Source organism: Carassius carassius, chromosome 47 (genome assembly GCF_963082965.1).
Source record: "Carassius carassius chromosome 47, fCarCar2.1, whole genome shotgun sequence".
NCBI classification, from domain to species: Eukaryota; Metazoa; Chordata; class Actinopteri; order Cypriniformes; family Cyprinidae; genus Carassius; species Carassius carassius.
This window is the reverse complement of record NC_081801.1, coordinates 17381156-17397743: the sequence shown is the minus strand read 5'-3', so window position 1 is coordinate 17397743 and position 16588 is coordinate 17381156. Positions and strand designations below refer to the sequence as shown.

Below are 16588 nucleotides of genomic sequence, written 5' to 3'. Positions count from 1 at the left end.
TATCTTTAAATAAACCTCACTGTTGTAAGATTTATAGGTAAAACTATATACATATATAACCTTCAAGATATATTCAGTGCAAAAGCAAATCTTAAGTAGTATTAAAATAGATTTTGTTACTTTAAATTAGTGTAATATAATCCAGCTTCAGATAACATCTTGAATAATGTTTGCATCTTGAATTAAGCACAATTCTCATTAAGTATATTTAGACACATTTACTGGGAAAAAGGCAAATTGCCATAAAAATAAATAAATAAATAAATAAATAAATAAGAAAATTATTATTATTATTATTATTTTGCAGTTTTAGGGGGAAACCAAACTTAAATAATGATGCTGGGGATTTAATAACTGAATTAAACCAATTACACTAAAGTCTGAATTTCTGAACTCCAAATATATTATCAGCTCTATATTTCCAAATTTATCCATTGCAGTCAAAAGGCTACCAGCTCCTATCTATTGCTAACAACCATGCCAGTGTCCCCTGACTTATAACAGGCAGATGCAGAGTGTTCACATCATGAGCTTTCACCCACTTTAAATTATTTCTGCTTATTTGGCGCTGAAAATTACCGTGGCCCAGATCATTAGTGCTGTTGCCTTATGTGTCACATCACCACAGTCAGCTCACCACCGGTGTACGGATTGATGCTGGAGGCCGGCTTACCTACAGATCCAGCCCTGGAGTAGAGTGCACGTACCAGGGTTAGAGAATCAGAGTTTCAGGAAATAATGTGCTCACTGTGACACTTTATTTGGAAATGAATCAATTCTGTCAAGTTCTCATTTCATTGTTTGTGGGTGTCCATGACTGCCAGCTGACCAAGGTGTAAATAATAGGAATGTTTGAGTGGTGGTAGCTATTTTTTTTATTGAACTCACCACTGTTGCTGTTTGGTTGTTGTGAATGTCAGACTATTTTCTGGGAAAACAAACAATAGACACAGTAAGATTAAAACAACATGAGCATTTTGAGAGATTAAATGAGAATTATACAGTTAATTATTATGTATAAAAATTAATCTCTTGTCACTTTAGATTTTTAAACAAAGCAAATAATTTATACATAATTTATATGTTCCTGTGATGCCATTAATCCAAGATAGCATTGGGATAATAGGGGTCTTGAGAGGTCATTTCATTTTACAATTGACTATCATTGTGGAGCTCAGGAGAAGTTGAAAGAATGTTATTCATTCATGCATCTTGCCGTTTGTAGTGAATTATAGTGTTACTGATTATCAGATTCTTAAAGGAATTCACCCTGAGACCATCCAAGATGTAGATTGTAATGTAGTTTGCATTATATCACTTGCTTATAAATGCACTGAATGGGTGCCATCAGATTGAGAGATATCCATAATATTTTCTCCAGTGAAAAAAATATTTTTTTCATATTATCTGAATTATTATTATTATTATTATTATTTTTTGTGAGGATCTATTTGGTTAGGTGAGCAAGTGATGTAACGCTTAATTTTTCCAAATCTGTTCAGATGAAAAACAAACTCATCTACATCTTGGATTAACTGAGGGTAACAAAAATAAAATAAAATAAAAATTTCAAGTTTTCATTTTTGGGTGAACTCTTATTTTACCTCTACAGTCTACCTTCTATAAATCTAAACATCCATAATTTATGCATTATGCACAAGTCATGCATTTTGCTATCTGCAATCAGGAAATGTAATTGAAAAGCAGAGCAGGTCTGGATGTATACAAACTATTCATCAATGTCTTGAAAAAAAAAACTTACCACTTGGTGTCCCACTGTCCATTCTCGGGCCCCTCAGAGTGACATGAACAACTATTGAGCTATGCTGCTCTGTCACAGCTAAAGCATTGTGAATAAAATCATTTGAGGTTGCGGGTAGTTTATGTAAATAAACAACTTTAATTTCCTCATGTTTTTCCATTTAAATTTTAACTCTGCACTGCATAATGAGTGACTTTGTCACCCAAACTGAGATGGTAGGTATAAATGATGGCTGATAAATGCATACACAGACAGCAAGACAGATGAGCAGTGCATCATTCTATGACGAGGTACGTACTGATCATGTTGTTTTCTCATAATCTCATGTCTTGTGTTTAATTGCTTCACGAACAAGACTGTGATTGTCAATAAAATCAAAAAGAGGAAGGAAAAAGAAAAAGAGAGTGGAATAAATTAACTCAGAATTGTTATGTGTGTGTGTGTGTGTGTGTGTGTGTGTGTGTGTGTGTGTGTGTGCGTGTGCGTGTAATATATATGATCTTTTTAGCCAGAACCATTTAATGAGGACAATGGGAAAACAAATCTTCATCAATATTTGCAAGATACCACTTCTTCTTCTATTTCTGTACATGTTCATCTGTTCACTGGACATCCTCAGCTCAGCCTTTCAGTTAGCTGGAGGTAACCTTTAACACCTTTTTGTTTGACATTTTCCACTGTTCTCTTATACAGTAACTATTGTGAATATCCTATTTCCAAAAGAAATGTAAAAAGCTAGTTACTTTGTGACAACTAACTACTAATCTCAATATCACATCCTTAGTGTGGAAATAAAAGCTTTGAGTGGACTTTGTTGTATGTTTGGATAGGTAAGGTTGCAGGGGACATATTTAAGGACAACGCTGTCCTCTCTAACCCTGTGGCGGGACTGGTGGTGGGAATACTGGTTACTGTCCTGGTCCAAAGTTCCAGCACTTCCACCTCCATTGTTGTCAGTCTGGTCTCTTCCGGATGTAAGTCAAACGCAGCCTTTACAAACATAGTATTGCTCTGCCAAACCTAAAAACCTATTAATGTTAGTATATTTTAATACTTAACATTTTTTAGACGGCACTCTGGAATACTCAATTTTGATTGGTCATCACTGCCATCTAGTGTCTGATATTTTCTAATATTCAGTTTGTGTGTTTGTTTATTATTACTTCCCTTCTATGAAGTAGGCGAAAAAGCAGTATGTGTAACAAATATGTTCAAATTCATATTATTTATAAAACGGTAGGCAAAAGTTCCCATATGACGTACTAGTTCTGCAGAGATTCTAAAGTGTGCATCCAACGGACATTTTACTATCCCATGAGGCCATAGGAAAAGAGTTGTGAACGGCAAGAACAAACCACGCCCCTATAAGTTATGCCTATTACAAGTTATGCTCTCCTACAAAGAAACCAACCAATGCCATCAGACAAAATAAATTTACTTGAGTAGATTGCTTCATGATATCCTCTCAGCCATTATTTTGTATACATTTTTTGCGGAAGAAATAACTTGTACTACTTAAGTTTGTAATATTAGCTTGTTTTTAGGTTGTAATTTTAGGATGCAGGTATACCCTTCTTGAAGTATGCCTGAATTTCTTTCATACTACAAACATTCATATATAACTTCTCAGGTTACTTATGTAACAATGGTTCCCTGAGTAGGGAACAAGACACTGTGTACTGTAGGGGTTGCTATGGGGAAACCACAAACAAAACAGTCAGTGAAGATGGAGAAAAGGATTTATACTTTAGTTGCACCGGTAGTGACATCATGGGCTGTTGCCGCCCAACGTGTTGTTGGTGTTTTTCAATGTATGCTTCAGACACGGGTCCCGACAAGGCGTTTTCCCCATAGCGACCCTTAGAAGACACAGTTCGAAGTTCCCTTGAAAAAGAACATACTTTTTAAATGGTCACAAAGTTTGTTTCTTATCAAATGTAGTACCTGCTCAGAAAGTACACAATATTGTTCTGGCAAGGTTATTTCAAATTGAGCAAAAATGAACAAATGTTCTTCCAGTAACATAACATTCGTTCTATAGGAAATGTTATCAAAATGTTTTTAGAACATATTTGTTGGCTGAGTGGCAATGCTCCATTCATCTAGGTAACAAACTATGCTACTTTATTGTATTTTGTAGCAAACTGCATACAAGCGCAAATGGAACCATGTTATTTATGCGTCTCATTTTTGGGAAGTTTTAATATTATTATAGTAATGTTCACTTTGTTGCTATGGTGTTATTTTATATTGTAATGGGCATTTTTCTGTGTAGCCATCTAATAGTGATTTTCAGAGAATGAATTTCCAGAGAATGACTTTTGTAGATGATAGGAGCCCTTGTGTTTTTCATAACTGGCTAAGGAGGATTGTTGTACTTAATGAAACGTGACTCACATCTATCGATTGGGTTTCTGCATTCTATGTTTCATGCAGTGTTGGATGTTGGATCCGCCATTCCTATCATCATGGGCTCAAACATAGGCACATCTGTCACTAACACCATCGTGGCTCTGATGCAGGCAGGGGAGAGAGAGGAGTTCAAACGGTAGAGAAAGCATACAGTACCTCATACTGTCAGCATTCAACTATCAATAGAAAGTTTGGAGTTCTTAAGTGACACTTTCTGTGTGGATCTGTTTCAGAGCCTTTGCGGGTGCCACAGTGCACGATTGCTTTAACTGGCTGTCAGTGTTGGTGTTGCTGCCACTGGAAGCCATCACTGGCATGATGAGGCTCACGTCGGGGGCGGTGGTTGAAAGTTTCAACCTCGTGACTGGAGAGAATGGTCCAGAGCTCCTGAAAGTCATCACAGAACCCCTCACGAAACGTATTATACAGGTACAGTATTATTCTCTATTGAAGTCTAACTGATAAGAATATGTTCTAGGATCATCAAGGACGCCTTTCATTCTTCTATGGAAAAGAGAAAAGAGACTTTTGGTAAATCCTTCATAGGCTGTCAATATTAAAAAAAAAGACAAAAGGTGCAATAAAAGTATTATAAATGTAGTCCACATGAATCATGCTCTTTATAAAAAGTGTTCTCAAGCTATACAATGCATCAAAATTTTACACATTTTATGGGAATGAGGAAGTCCACAGTTGAAACAGTTAAATTAACCAGGCAAAATCCAGTCATTTCAATAGCAATTCACACAATGTGGATATTTTGTGTGAGGGTGAAATTTTCCACACAGAGAATTTCCTGTGGATTTAAATTGGTCAGATGGATTTGCTGTGTTGACCAACAGAAAGCTTCTTGGTTTGAAAGTGACTTCTGTGTTCAATCGTCGCTACACTATTTACAAAAGGCAATGGAATTTTTTACTTGTGAAATTTGACCAAAATGTGACCACATCTTTAGAATGTAGCACATAAGTCTTACTTGTATTTTGCTTTTTGACCTTTTTGGGGCTTCATATCCCATATTCAAAAGCAGCCGGAATACTCTTCAAAACTTCCCCTTTTGTGTTTCACGGCACAACATGATGATGAATAAACAATATTTTGGATGATTTATTCCTTTAGGTATGCAGCCAGTAGGGTGTCTTTATCAATAAAAAGAAAAAACTTATCATTAGTTTTCTTGTTAAATGCTTTGGAGCTTGTGAAAACGTCTGTAGCTCTATCAGTACTCTTTGGTCTCATTAAAATGGGTTTAGAGTTAAAAGGCATTTAAATGTTTTTTCCTTTTCAGCTGGATAAGACAGTAATCGTAGGTATAGCAACAGGGCAAGAGGTGCTACGCAATAGGAGCCTGATAAAAGTCTGGTGCCAGACACGGATCATGGTGAGCGACATCTCTGTTTTCTTACAGATGAAGATCTTTCATGTTCTGATGTTATCTACGTTCATTATCCCCAGATCCAAGAAAATTTTTCTATAGTGCCTTCAGAAAACTCAACAGTGCAAAATGCTGAAAAATGTAAGTTGAAACTCTATCAGATTTCAAAGGAATAGAGAATGAAATGGACAAAGACTTTGATTGATCAGCCTTTAGTCATTTCATGCATACATTTTTAAATTACAAAGTTTTTTCCATTCTATCTGGCTTCATACTTTTTTTTTAATACAGAGAAATGCTGTATTCAAACAATGCACCCTTTTTTGCTGTGAAGAAAACTAATTTTTTAGTCCCTCTGTAGACTGGCTCTTCTTCGTTTACTCAAAGCTAATAACTATAATTTATTCTGTATTAGTACATCCTGTGATAGAAACAGCCACTGAGTCATATGCTTGTTTAAAAGACGAACTACACATCCGACATCAACAACAGTAACAAACAGCGTACAGGCTGTCTTAGGAAGCAAGATGTTTTTAAACTTTGAATGAGCTTTTGAGTCATCCAGGCTCATATGATGACTTTGAGGCAATAAGCTGCATATTATTATTATTATTATTATTATTATTATTATTATTATTATTATTATTATTATTATTATTTATTTATTTATTTTATCATCTTTCAAACACAAGAGCCATCATATTGAGGAAATAAAGTAATAATTCCATATTTTTCAGGGCACAGTCAGTGGCTAAAGCCCTCAATTATAAACGTGGGCCTCATTTTTAGAAGCCATTTTCTCATGATGCATAAATAATTATCAAATTTAAAATACTCTTTCATCTAACACATCATAATCAGCAGCTGTTGGGGTAATCACTGTTTATATGAACATATGCCTGTCAACGCATGAGTGACGGGCAGATTTGGAGATGTAAATACATGTGTGTGTTGGAACAGGCACTCATCTTTTTGTCGAGACGGGTTTGTCTGATCTGTCTGTGGGGTTGATTCTGCTGGCTTCTTCTCTGCTGGTGCTTTGCACCTGCCTTCTGCTGCTGGTTAAGTTTCTCAACTCCCTTCTCCAGGGACAAGTAGCCAAAGCTATCCAGAAAATCATCAACTCAGGTGGGAACTATCTATTTACACAGGTAATGTGATTGTGAGGGTCCATGTCAAATGTTGTAAAAGATTTCTCATATATTAAAAAAAAAATTCTACCACAGGTATCACATGATTCTGCTTTTATTAATCTTGATGGACTGATCAGATCATCAACATTTATTACATTTATTTTGATCATTTAATTTATCACTGATCTCATTTAATCTCATTTAATATTGATTATAATCCATTGATTTATTTGCCATCAGGAATTTCTTAACTGAACTTAATTGAATGGAATCACTGCCTTAAGTTGGATCATATTGGCGGTACAACTCATTTCAACTTAAATGATATTGAACTGACTTTATAAATCAAACTATCAAACTGAATCTTGTGTAACTACTGATTATATATATATATATATATATATATATATATATAAACTATTAATAAGCAGCAAAGTAGGAGTTTGAGGCAAAAGTTGTATTTAATAGTTAGTTAACAGTGAGAATCGCTTCCCTATGTGTGACCAAATACAACCCCAATTCCAGAAAAAAATCCTGTTTTGTTAAATGCAATATAATCAAGAATCTGTGATTTGGTAATTCTCTTTAACTTTTTTTTTTGTTTTAGTATTGACAAAAGTACAAAGAAAAGATTTCCACATTTTTCACTGACCAACTTAAATTGGTTAAATTAAAAATATAAACAAAGTTTGATTTCTATGGCTGCAACACGCTCCAAAACAGCTCGGACAGAGGCAAAGTAAAGGTGAAAATATGTTAGAATATCCAAATTAAACTGTTTTGAAACAGTTCACAATAAGCAGGTTAAGGATCATGTTTGGGTCTTCGCAAGCAAAGCTGGATCATGGCTCATCCCTTTGTGCCAAATTTCAAGTGTCAAATAACAAAAATAAACAAGTAAATTAAATTAAATTTCTCAATGCAAAATCTTAAAGAATTTCGGTCTTTCTCCAACTACCATACATGATATTGTGCAAAGATTCAGGGAATCCAGAGAAATATCAGTTTGTGTAGGGCCAGGCAGGAAACCTCAGTTGAATGTGTTTGAGCCGTCATGCTGCAGTGTTAAATATAACCACATGGGCTCAGGAGTACTTCGGAAAACCACTGTCGGTTAACAGAAATCTGCTGCTGCATCAATAAATGCAACCTGAATCTCTGTTACTCTAGGAGAAAGTTATGCCTCAATTCTATGCAGTGATGCTGCTGGGTTCTCTGGGCTCGAGCTCATTTCAGATAGACAAAAAGACAGTGGAAATGTGTGCTGTGGTCTGATGAGTCTGCATTTCAACTTGTTTCTGGGAAAAATGGACGTCGAGCTCCCAGTCCCAAAGACCAAAGGACCATCCAGACTTTCATCAGTGACAGATGCAAAAGCAAACATCTGTTATGGTATGGGGGTGCAGCAGAGCAAACGGCATGGGTGACTGGAATGTCTGCGAAGGTATCATTGACATGGAGGAATATATTGGTATGTTCAGAGACATATCAAGATGAAGTCTTTCATGGGAAGCCCATGGTTATTAGATCAAGACAATGCAAGGTCTTATTCTTCTTGTGCTATAACAGCATGGTTTCATAGACAGAGGGAATGTGTTTGACTGGCCTGCAGTCCAGATCTGTCTCCTATTGAAAATGTATGACCAGTCATGAAAAGGAGAATCAGACAACAACGATCACAGACATCTGAAGTCTTGTATCAGTTGCGATTGGGCAAACATTTAGCTTGGAAAACTTTAACAATTAGTATCCTTAATTCCCAAACAATTAAACTTTGTAATTAAATCAAAATCAAAATTTGGTTATATTTACAAAATAAAATTAAGTTGGCCAGTGAAAACATTGGATTTTTCTTAAATCTTTATTCAGTTAAATGAAGGTTATTAAAGAGAATGAGCAAATAAAATATTCTTGATGTTAGGGCATTTCACAAAATATCCCAACTTTTCTGCTCAGTTTTACTGTCTGAGAAACCCCAAAGGGAGCCTCAAGTATCTTGTCATTTTTGCTGATTTTTCAAGAGATATAAACAAAACACTTTCCTGCAGACTTTCCTTTCCCGTTCGGCTGGTTGACTGGCTACCTGGCTATTCTGGTTGGTGCTGGCATGACCTTTGTTGTTCAGAGCAGCTCAGTGTTCACTTCTGCCATCACTCCTTTGATAGGTGAGTCCTTCCACTCTTAAATTAAAATTAAAAAAATAAATGTATGCATTTAGCAGACGCTTTTATCCAAAACGACTTACAGTGCATTCAGGCTATCAATTTTTACCTATCATGTGTTCCTGGGGAACAGATCTTAGATGACCAGGCTGAACCTATGGGCAAAAAAGTGTCAACAAAGTGTTTGAATATCTCCTGTATAATTTAGCTGTGCTCCCAGATGACATGAGAAATTCATTACAGCCAAGAGCACCTCTGAGTATTGTTCTAATATTTGCATTTAATCACCACTAAGCCTCAGAGGAGTTAATCTTTAGCCCTCACAGAGTTGACTGTCGACTTCAACTCATTCATTTTCTCTAGTCTATGAGCTTTGCACTCTGAGAATCAATGGTCTGTTCTGGCCTGTAAATAATGTCAAGGTTTACTCGATACGGTAACTCATGCACTCGATTTCCCAGCGGAATGACAGACATAAGTTGTTATGCATCAACAAATAAGAGCAAGCGAGATGGAAATTAAATAGAGGAAGGCAGAACTAGTGTCAAGAGAACAGAGATGTTTACTTGATGCTTTAAACACTTTCTAATCCACCTGCCCTTCTGACGAAATAGAAGAGTGATGGTCTAACATTGCTCCTGGATTTAATGTAATTAGCTACACAGTGATTAGACTTTCTAGTGAGGCATGACAGCTAGATTAAGGATCCACAGCATCTTAATTACACTGCCAGAGAGACCACTAATCCCAAAGAGTTTTAGAGCTGCCACAGAAGCTGTAAAATGTGCATACTATATTTTTGGAACATTTTTTTTTCCCTCTGAAAGCCAAACACATAGGTAACTTTTTCAAACAGTCCAGTTGAAAATGGTTCACTTCATGTGGATGTGTCCGCTATAAATAAAGATAGAGAAAAAAAACAACAACGTAAAAATCTAGTTTAAAATGCATGTGGCAATTATGTTGAAACATTCTTGAAAAACTTCAATATCAAGAAAATTAAACTTACAAATGTTCATATGAATAATATTATATATATATACATATATGTATATATATATATATATATATATATATATAGAAAGTTCAAAAGAAGACTTATTTAAAGTATTTTGTAACATTTTAAATGTGTCACTTTTGACTGTACTGTACTTGCTGAATAAAACTTGAATTTATAAAAAAAAAATGTTTGTGTAAGGTTTTAAGATATCAGAATATTTTTTACTTTCATCCCGCCCATATATCATAAATATATATATATATATTTTCCTTTTTCTTCATTAGTGTCATGAACTGCACATGGACATGAAGGTAGAGGATCCAAAAGCAGTAGTTTATTTAAGGGGTAGGCTAATCCTCAAACGTAATCCAAAAGGTAGACAAAAGGTCATACACAAATAGGCAGTCCAAAACAATGACAGAATGAGTGGTTGAGGTAGTGATTTTCAAATCATTTGTTTCGAAACAGTGTTTCGGAGTGCGTATCAAAATGCTAAAGTCACGTGATTTCAGTAAACGAGACTTTGTTACGTCATAACTGTTTCGAAATGTTTCAAGATTTCAGTAGCTCGCAATGTACTTATTTTTAAAGAAATATGATGAGATCTTTCATGTACCATGATTGATTATATATATATATATATATATATATAATTATTATTATTTTATTTTTTATTTTTTTTGTACTATTTGGAAATGTTACATTGTGCAGAAATGATTGTACTTGTTTAATATATACTTTTGCCAGAATTGTTCTGATTCCTAAAATATATATGCTTGCACTAATATATTGTTTATATTATATACATATGCTAATAAAAAAAAAAAAAAAAAAAGGAAAAAAATAGTTCGCCTTTGGGGGGGCGATCTCTGTGAACCCATGAATGCGAGTTCACTGAGATCACCCCCCCTAGCGGCGATCCACTGACTAAATGGGTTTTATATGATCTTGGATCAATTTGTAGACATTTTTAATGATAAACTTGTGTAATTAAAAGGATGCGTAGTTTATAGTCCCTTCTGGCCTGTTTAGACAAGCTCACCATTAAACAAACAAAACAAGCACTTGTAAATTAATAATAATTATTTTAAAGACACATTATTTTATCATTTTGATCATATTTTATATATTATGCTTTCAAGAAAGTATTTGCACTGTTTGTGAAAGCTGTTTTTATGCATGTTTTACCCTGAGTTTTTGAGTTTTGATCAGCAGGCAACACCGGAGTGTGATGTTTCAAGCACTTCGAAACATTTTGCGAAGCAATTGGTTCTAAGATTTGAAATGGTTCATTTCTCCCATCACTAGGCTGAGGCAAACAGAGTAATCCAGAAAACAGGCAGAATAACAAGACCAGAAATCAACATACAGGATAACAAGGATACAAGGCTTAAAATCGCAGTAATGAAACATATAATAATTAACAAAAAATGACAGTGAGGAACGGACTGATAGGGTGAGCTAATTATGCTAACAAGACACAGATGCAAACAATGAATTCTTAGACCAGGCAAAGGATTATGGGGAATGAAGTCCTCGATAGTGGCTAAAATCTGGGATGGACAGTGATTGTGACAATTAGGATATTAGTTTATTTATTTATTTATTTTTTATTAAAAGTAGTTAAAATGAATCAAATTTCACAAAAAAATAAAGAGTTGTATAAAAGTCATTGTATTCATTAATTGCATTTTTATGTATTTTTGAATAAATTTATACATCAAGAAAATATGTCATGTCATTGACATAGAAATGCCCCCTTTGTAGTGTTGGAAACTCAGAACGAAGACCAGGAGATGCTGGGATATCTTTTATACAGAAGTTCCTCTTCATTTGAGGACTCGCTGTGCATCGCTGCAGTCATCCAAGTCTCACCAAAGCAATGATACTTTGGAGTTTTTATACAAGTGGGAGGGATACATACAGTAGAGGTGGAAACAATTTAAACAAAGCATGCAAATTGAATACAGAGATCGGCCTGATACTGGCCATTTTCCCATCGTTGGTCTTGTCAGCATAACAGTGTCATTTAAATGCAGTTAAAATACAGGAAGTGCATGAAGACAAAAGGTCATTATCTCAAACACTTGATTTTCCTGATTTGATCTTCTTGGATATGTCAGCTTTATTACCTCAAAATGTCTACTATTATATTGGAACCTAGATTTAACGTTTTATACATTTGTAATCCCTCAGTAGCCACTATGTGCCCTCGTTGTACCCTTTTACTGAATCCATGGTAGGACTTCATAGCAGATTATTCCCTCAAAATCCATGCAGTAAAATATAGACTCTGAGGGATATGTGTGTGTCATTTGGGACAAGGCCATTTTCATAAGGTGAATGCCAGTTCTGTCATGGTCATACATGGTCATCCAGTTTGCTCTTAATAAGGCTGGATTCACCTTATTAGAAGGTATCATTATAAACACAATCATCTGCTCTGGTCAACTCTCACGTTCATTGTGTTTTCAGGCATTGGTGTGATAAGTATTGAGCGGGCCTACCCTCTGACCTTGGGCTCCAATATCGGAACAACCACTACAGCCATCTTAGCCGCATTAGCTAGCCCAGGAGACAAGCTCGCTGCGGCCTTTCAGGTGATCCCATTTGAAACATGAACTTTCTGACTTAATTAAACAGAGTTAGAGGACTCTATGAATGGGGGATTGATCTTAAAATACTGATGCTTTTCATAATATGTTGCATGGACAGGATTGATCCTCACATACGTTTTTTTCTTTTTCTTTATTGATTTGATTTTATTATATTGTTATTTTATCATTATAAATAAATACATTTTAATTATTTATTATTTAATTTTATTTTTTTACTATTGTAAAAGTAACAACAAATGTGAATCATAATTTATGAATTATAAGAACTTCGAAGTTAAAAAAATATATATCTTTGAGGATTTCATTTTTGAGGATAGGAAAAATTCCTCCTGTTTATTTTAACACAGAGAAATGTTGAAACATATTGTTGCAAATATAATTTAATGTTATTTTACACTAAATAATGATAAATAATGATTATTATAATTTATGTATTTGTGATGTTTATAATATTTATTTAAATTCATATTTACCATGTTTATTTGTTATAAAGTCACCATGAAATCAAAATTGTTCATAAAATCCAAATGAACGACAGCTTTCCAATTGAATGTTATATGGCAAAAATTATTTTTCAGATTTTATTTTCTTGAAACTAAATATTCAAAAGAGCGGCATTTATGTGAAACAGAAATCTTTTGTTATATTATAAATGTCACATTTACTGTCACCTTTGAATTATTTAGTGCATTCCGGCATTTCATGCAGATGTGATAAATGATAAAATAAAAGTCTGATAGTTTGCAGTTTAAGTCTATTTAATTTTCATAATGAATTGATATATCGGTATCAAAATATTGGGCAAGATAGATTTTGATAAGATAATAAAAAGAAGTCTCTCATTCCTAGAAGACTCATAGCACAGACCCATTACATGGTTTGTAAAGTAAATTAAACCATGTTCTGTCCCTCATGATGCTCTGCACATCCTCTCTCACAGGTTGCTCTGTGTCATTTCATCTTCAATGTTCTGGGCATATTACTTTGGTACCCAGTTCCTCTTAGCCGTCTCCCCATCCGCATGGCAAGATTTTTGGGTGAGAGGACAGCAAAATACCGGTGGTTTGCTGTGCTGTACCTGATTCTTTGCTTCCTCCTTCTGCCATCCATTGTCTTTGCACTCTCAATGGCTGGATGGCAGGTTGTGGTGGGTATCTGTGTTCCATGTGTTGCTGTTCTCCTCTGCATTGTTGTTGTGAATAGACTGCAATTACAAAACCCTCACCTCCTGCCTTGGTGGCTGCAAACCTGGGACCACCTGCCTCTCTGGATGCACTCACTCAAACCAATGGATAAAATCATCACAAGAGTCACATTGTGCTGCAGGAAAACCCGGAACAATAATCAGAGCCACACGTCTCTTGAGGATCTTCCACAGCTGACAGAATGTGAAGCTGAGAAAAATCTTGCACCTTTATCACAAAATGGTCCATCTTTCATTTATAGTTATGAGACCGAGACTGGGGCTGTTTTTGACTCACTGAATGGCAAAAGCAGTAGGCTGTAGACAATATATGTGACCCTGGACCACAAAATCAGTCTTAAAAGGTTAGTTCATCCAAAACCCAAAATTAGGCTGTGTTTTACTCACCGCCGAGGTATCCAAGGTGTATATGACTTTCTTCTTTTAGACGAATCCAGTCAGATTTGAATCACAAATTGTCTTTGATGTTTCAAGCTCTATCATTGCAGTCAGCGGGTGTTGCATTTCTTCAGACCAAAAAAAGTTAAATAAAAACCGCCCATCCATTAAAAAAAGTCTCAGCCGCCCTCATACGTCGTCCACCTGCAACTGCTTCCGTTTACAACAGTGAGCGCAAACTAGATTATTACATTTTGAATATGGAATTTTTTCTTACAAAAACGGATTGATTCACTACAGGAGGCCTTTATTCACCCCCTGGAGCTGTGTGAGACACTTTTTTTTTATTATTAATATATGGATGGGCGCTTTTTATTTAACTTCCTTTGGACTGAAGCAATGCAACACCCGATGACTGCAATGATAGACCTTGAAAGATCAAAGACAATTTTTACTATAACTCATCTGAAAGATTAAAGTTATATACACCTAGGATGCATCAGGGGTGAGTGAAAAGCAGCCTAATTTAAATTTTTTGTTGAACTAACCCTTTAAGTTACTGGTGTATATATTTAGCAATAGCAAAAAAAATAATAATAATAATAAATAAATAAATAAATGTATTATTATATATATATTGTATGGGTCAAAATGATAAATTTTTCTTTTATGCCAAAAATCATTAGGATATTAAGGCCCAATAATCCCAATTCTACCCCTTAGCCCTTCCCCTGTCTCGATTCTCTTTTGGTTGGAGGGGTAGGGGTAAGAGGAAGGGCAAGATAGCCCTTCATACGAAGATTTTTCGGGACCACACTTCAAACGAAGGGGTATGAATTATCTCGGCAACATGGCTGCTACAGCCAACAAAAAGACACATAAATAAGCTTTTTTGGCATAAATAAAGATTTAAATGAAAAGTTATCATTTGTTTTATATGTTACATTCAATTGTAAGTTCATATTAATGGTCATGTTACACAAAGAAATGTTTGCAAAAAAATCGCTAATATTTGCTAACGTCATATCATTACAGACTGCATATGTCTGATCAGGGCGATAAATGCCGTAGACATTGATGGGGGCTAATCCCCCCAATAATTAGAAATCGCTAAACCATTTTCTCAAATATTTCCGATTCGAGAGAGAGAGAGAGAGAGAGAGAGAGAGAGAGAGAGAGAGAGAGAGAGAGAGAGATGGAAGTTGCGTATATTCGCGTCTGTGCGTTTATCTTTTTAGAGTGAGTTTACTTAAAAACAGCGATTGTATCCTCTCGTCGCTGGAAAATATAATGTAGCGATTCAGTATTTAAACTGTATTTAATAAAACTCGTGGGGCAGCGTTGAAAAGTTTATTTATCTGGATGTTGAGCTGCGCGATGTCAGATGTGTGTGTGTGTCAGTAAGCAGCTCATTAATACAGAACAATAATTAAAGGCTCTAATGCACACCAGTATATGTGTGTGAGATTTGTTGTAAGAGCCAGACGACGAATGATGACGTGTGACGGCATTTTAGTGGGGTCCCAATCCTTAGGGGAATATTTTCTCCCCTACCCCTTGACACTCGGTTTCAAGGGACAAGGGGAAGGGGTAGGCGCCAGGGGAAGGGGAAGGGGTATCAAATAGAATTTTGATTGGGCCTAAGTAAAGATCATGTTCCATGAAGATATTTTGTACATTTCCCTGCCATAAATAAATCAAAAACTAATTTTTGATTATTAGTAATAACTTCACTTGGACAACTTTAAAGGTTATTTTCTCAGTATTTTAAATTATTTGCAGCCTCAGATTCCAGATCTTCAAATATTTTAATCTCGGCCAAATATTGTCCTATCCTAACAAACATCAAAGGAAAGCTTATTTATTCAGCTTTCAGATGATGTATAAATCTCAATTTCGAGAAATTAACCCTTATGACTGGTTTTGTTGCCCAGGGTCACATATGTGGTCCATTAAATGCTTTTTGATCCTTAGAATGGTTTATATTTCATATTGTGATTAAACAGGTATGCTCTCTTCACTCTTTGTGAGTTTGAGCGCTAGACTACACAGCTGCAGAAATTCAGTAATACAATGGGGTACATATTTGGAAAAAAATTTTTCTTTGGTCAGTGAGAGGAGGGGCTTCAGCTTAAGAAAAAATACATCTTCAGCCTGGATGTTTTATATAAGCTGTTATTTTAAATGTATAAGTTTATAAAAAAATGTCAACCTTCTGATGATGTCTAAGGAGTTAAACATCATGGTCTCTGTGATGTTTTTTAATTAATTAATTTATAAGGAATAAAATTTGAGATTAAAATAAAATTTGTGCTCCACCCCTAAAAAGATTATATTTAAAAATTATATTTAAAAACCTTTGCATTTTCTCACAAAACTTTTGCATTCTTCTGAGAAGTGTCGTAATGGAAATAATATAAAGTGGGAGGAAAAAACATATGGTAACAGGGTTCAGCCTACATTAAATGTGGGAGGCAACTAATTATATATATATCTCAATGTCAAGCCAAAATCTCCAAGCCAAAATGTTGACATGTTGGCAGA

The 16588-nt window shown here is 35.1% G+C and overlaps 1 protein-coding gene across 1 annotated transcript; it reads left to right on the top strand.

Annotated features, from left to right (window-relative positions):
- Positions 1-2274: 2274 nt before the first annotated feature.
- LOC132130207 (sodium-dependent phosphate transport protein 2A-like) lies at positions 2275-14310 on the top strand. Its single transcript, XM_059541902.1, has 10 exons — positions 2275-2404; positions 2593-2736; positions 4199-4310; positions 4408-4603; positions 5463-5555; positions 5630-5690; positions 6510-6677; positions 8731-8847; positions 12320-12444; positions 13403-14310. The coding sequence occupies exons 1-10, from the start codon at positions 2284-2286 to the stop codon at positions 13967-13969; spliced, it is 1704 nt and encodes a 567-aa protein (XP_059397885.1). The 5' UTR covers positions 2275-2283; the 3' UTR covers positions 13970-14310.
- Positions 14311-16588: the final 2278 nt, after the last annotated feature.

What these genes read in the sequence shown, in the direction of transcription:
- LOC132130207 (XM_059541902.1), top strand. Translation starts at nt 2,284, where the DNA reads ATGAGGACAATGGGAAAACAAATCTTCATCAATATTTGCAAGATACCA. An exon ending in CAGTCTGGTCTCTTCCGGAT is followed by an intron (nt 2,737 to 4,198) that starts GTAAGTCAAACG and finishes TGTTTCATGCAG; the next exon opens with TGTTGGATGTTGGATCCGCC. An exon ending in GGTGCCAGACACGGATCATG is followed by an intron (nt 5,556 to 5,629) that starts GTGAGCGACATC and finishes CATTATCCCCAG; the next exon opens with ATCCAAGAAAATTTTTCTAT.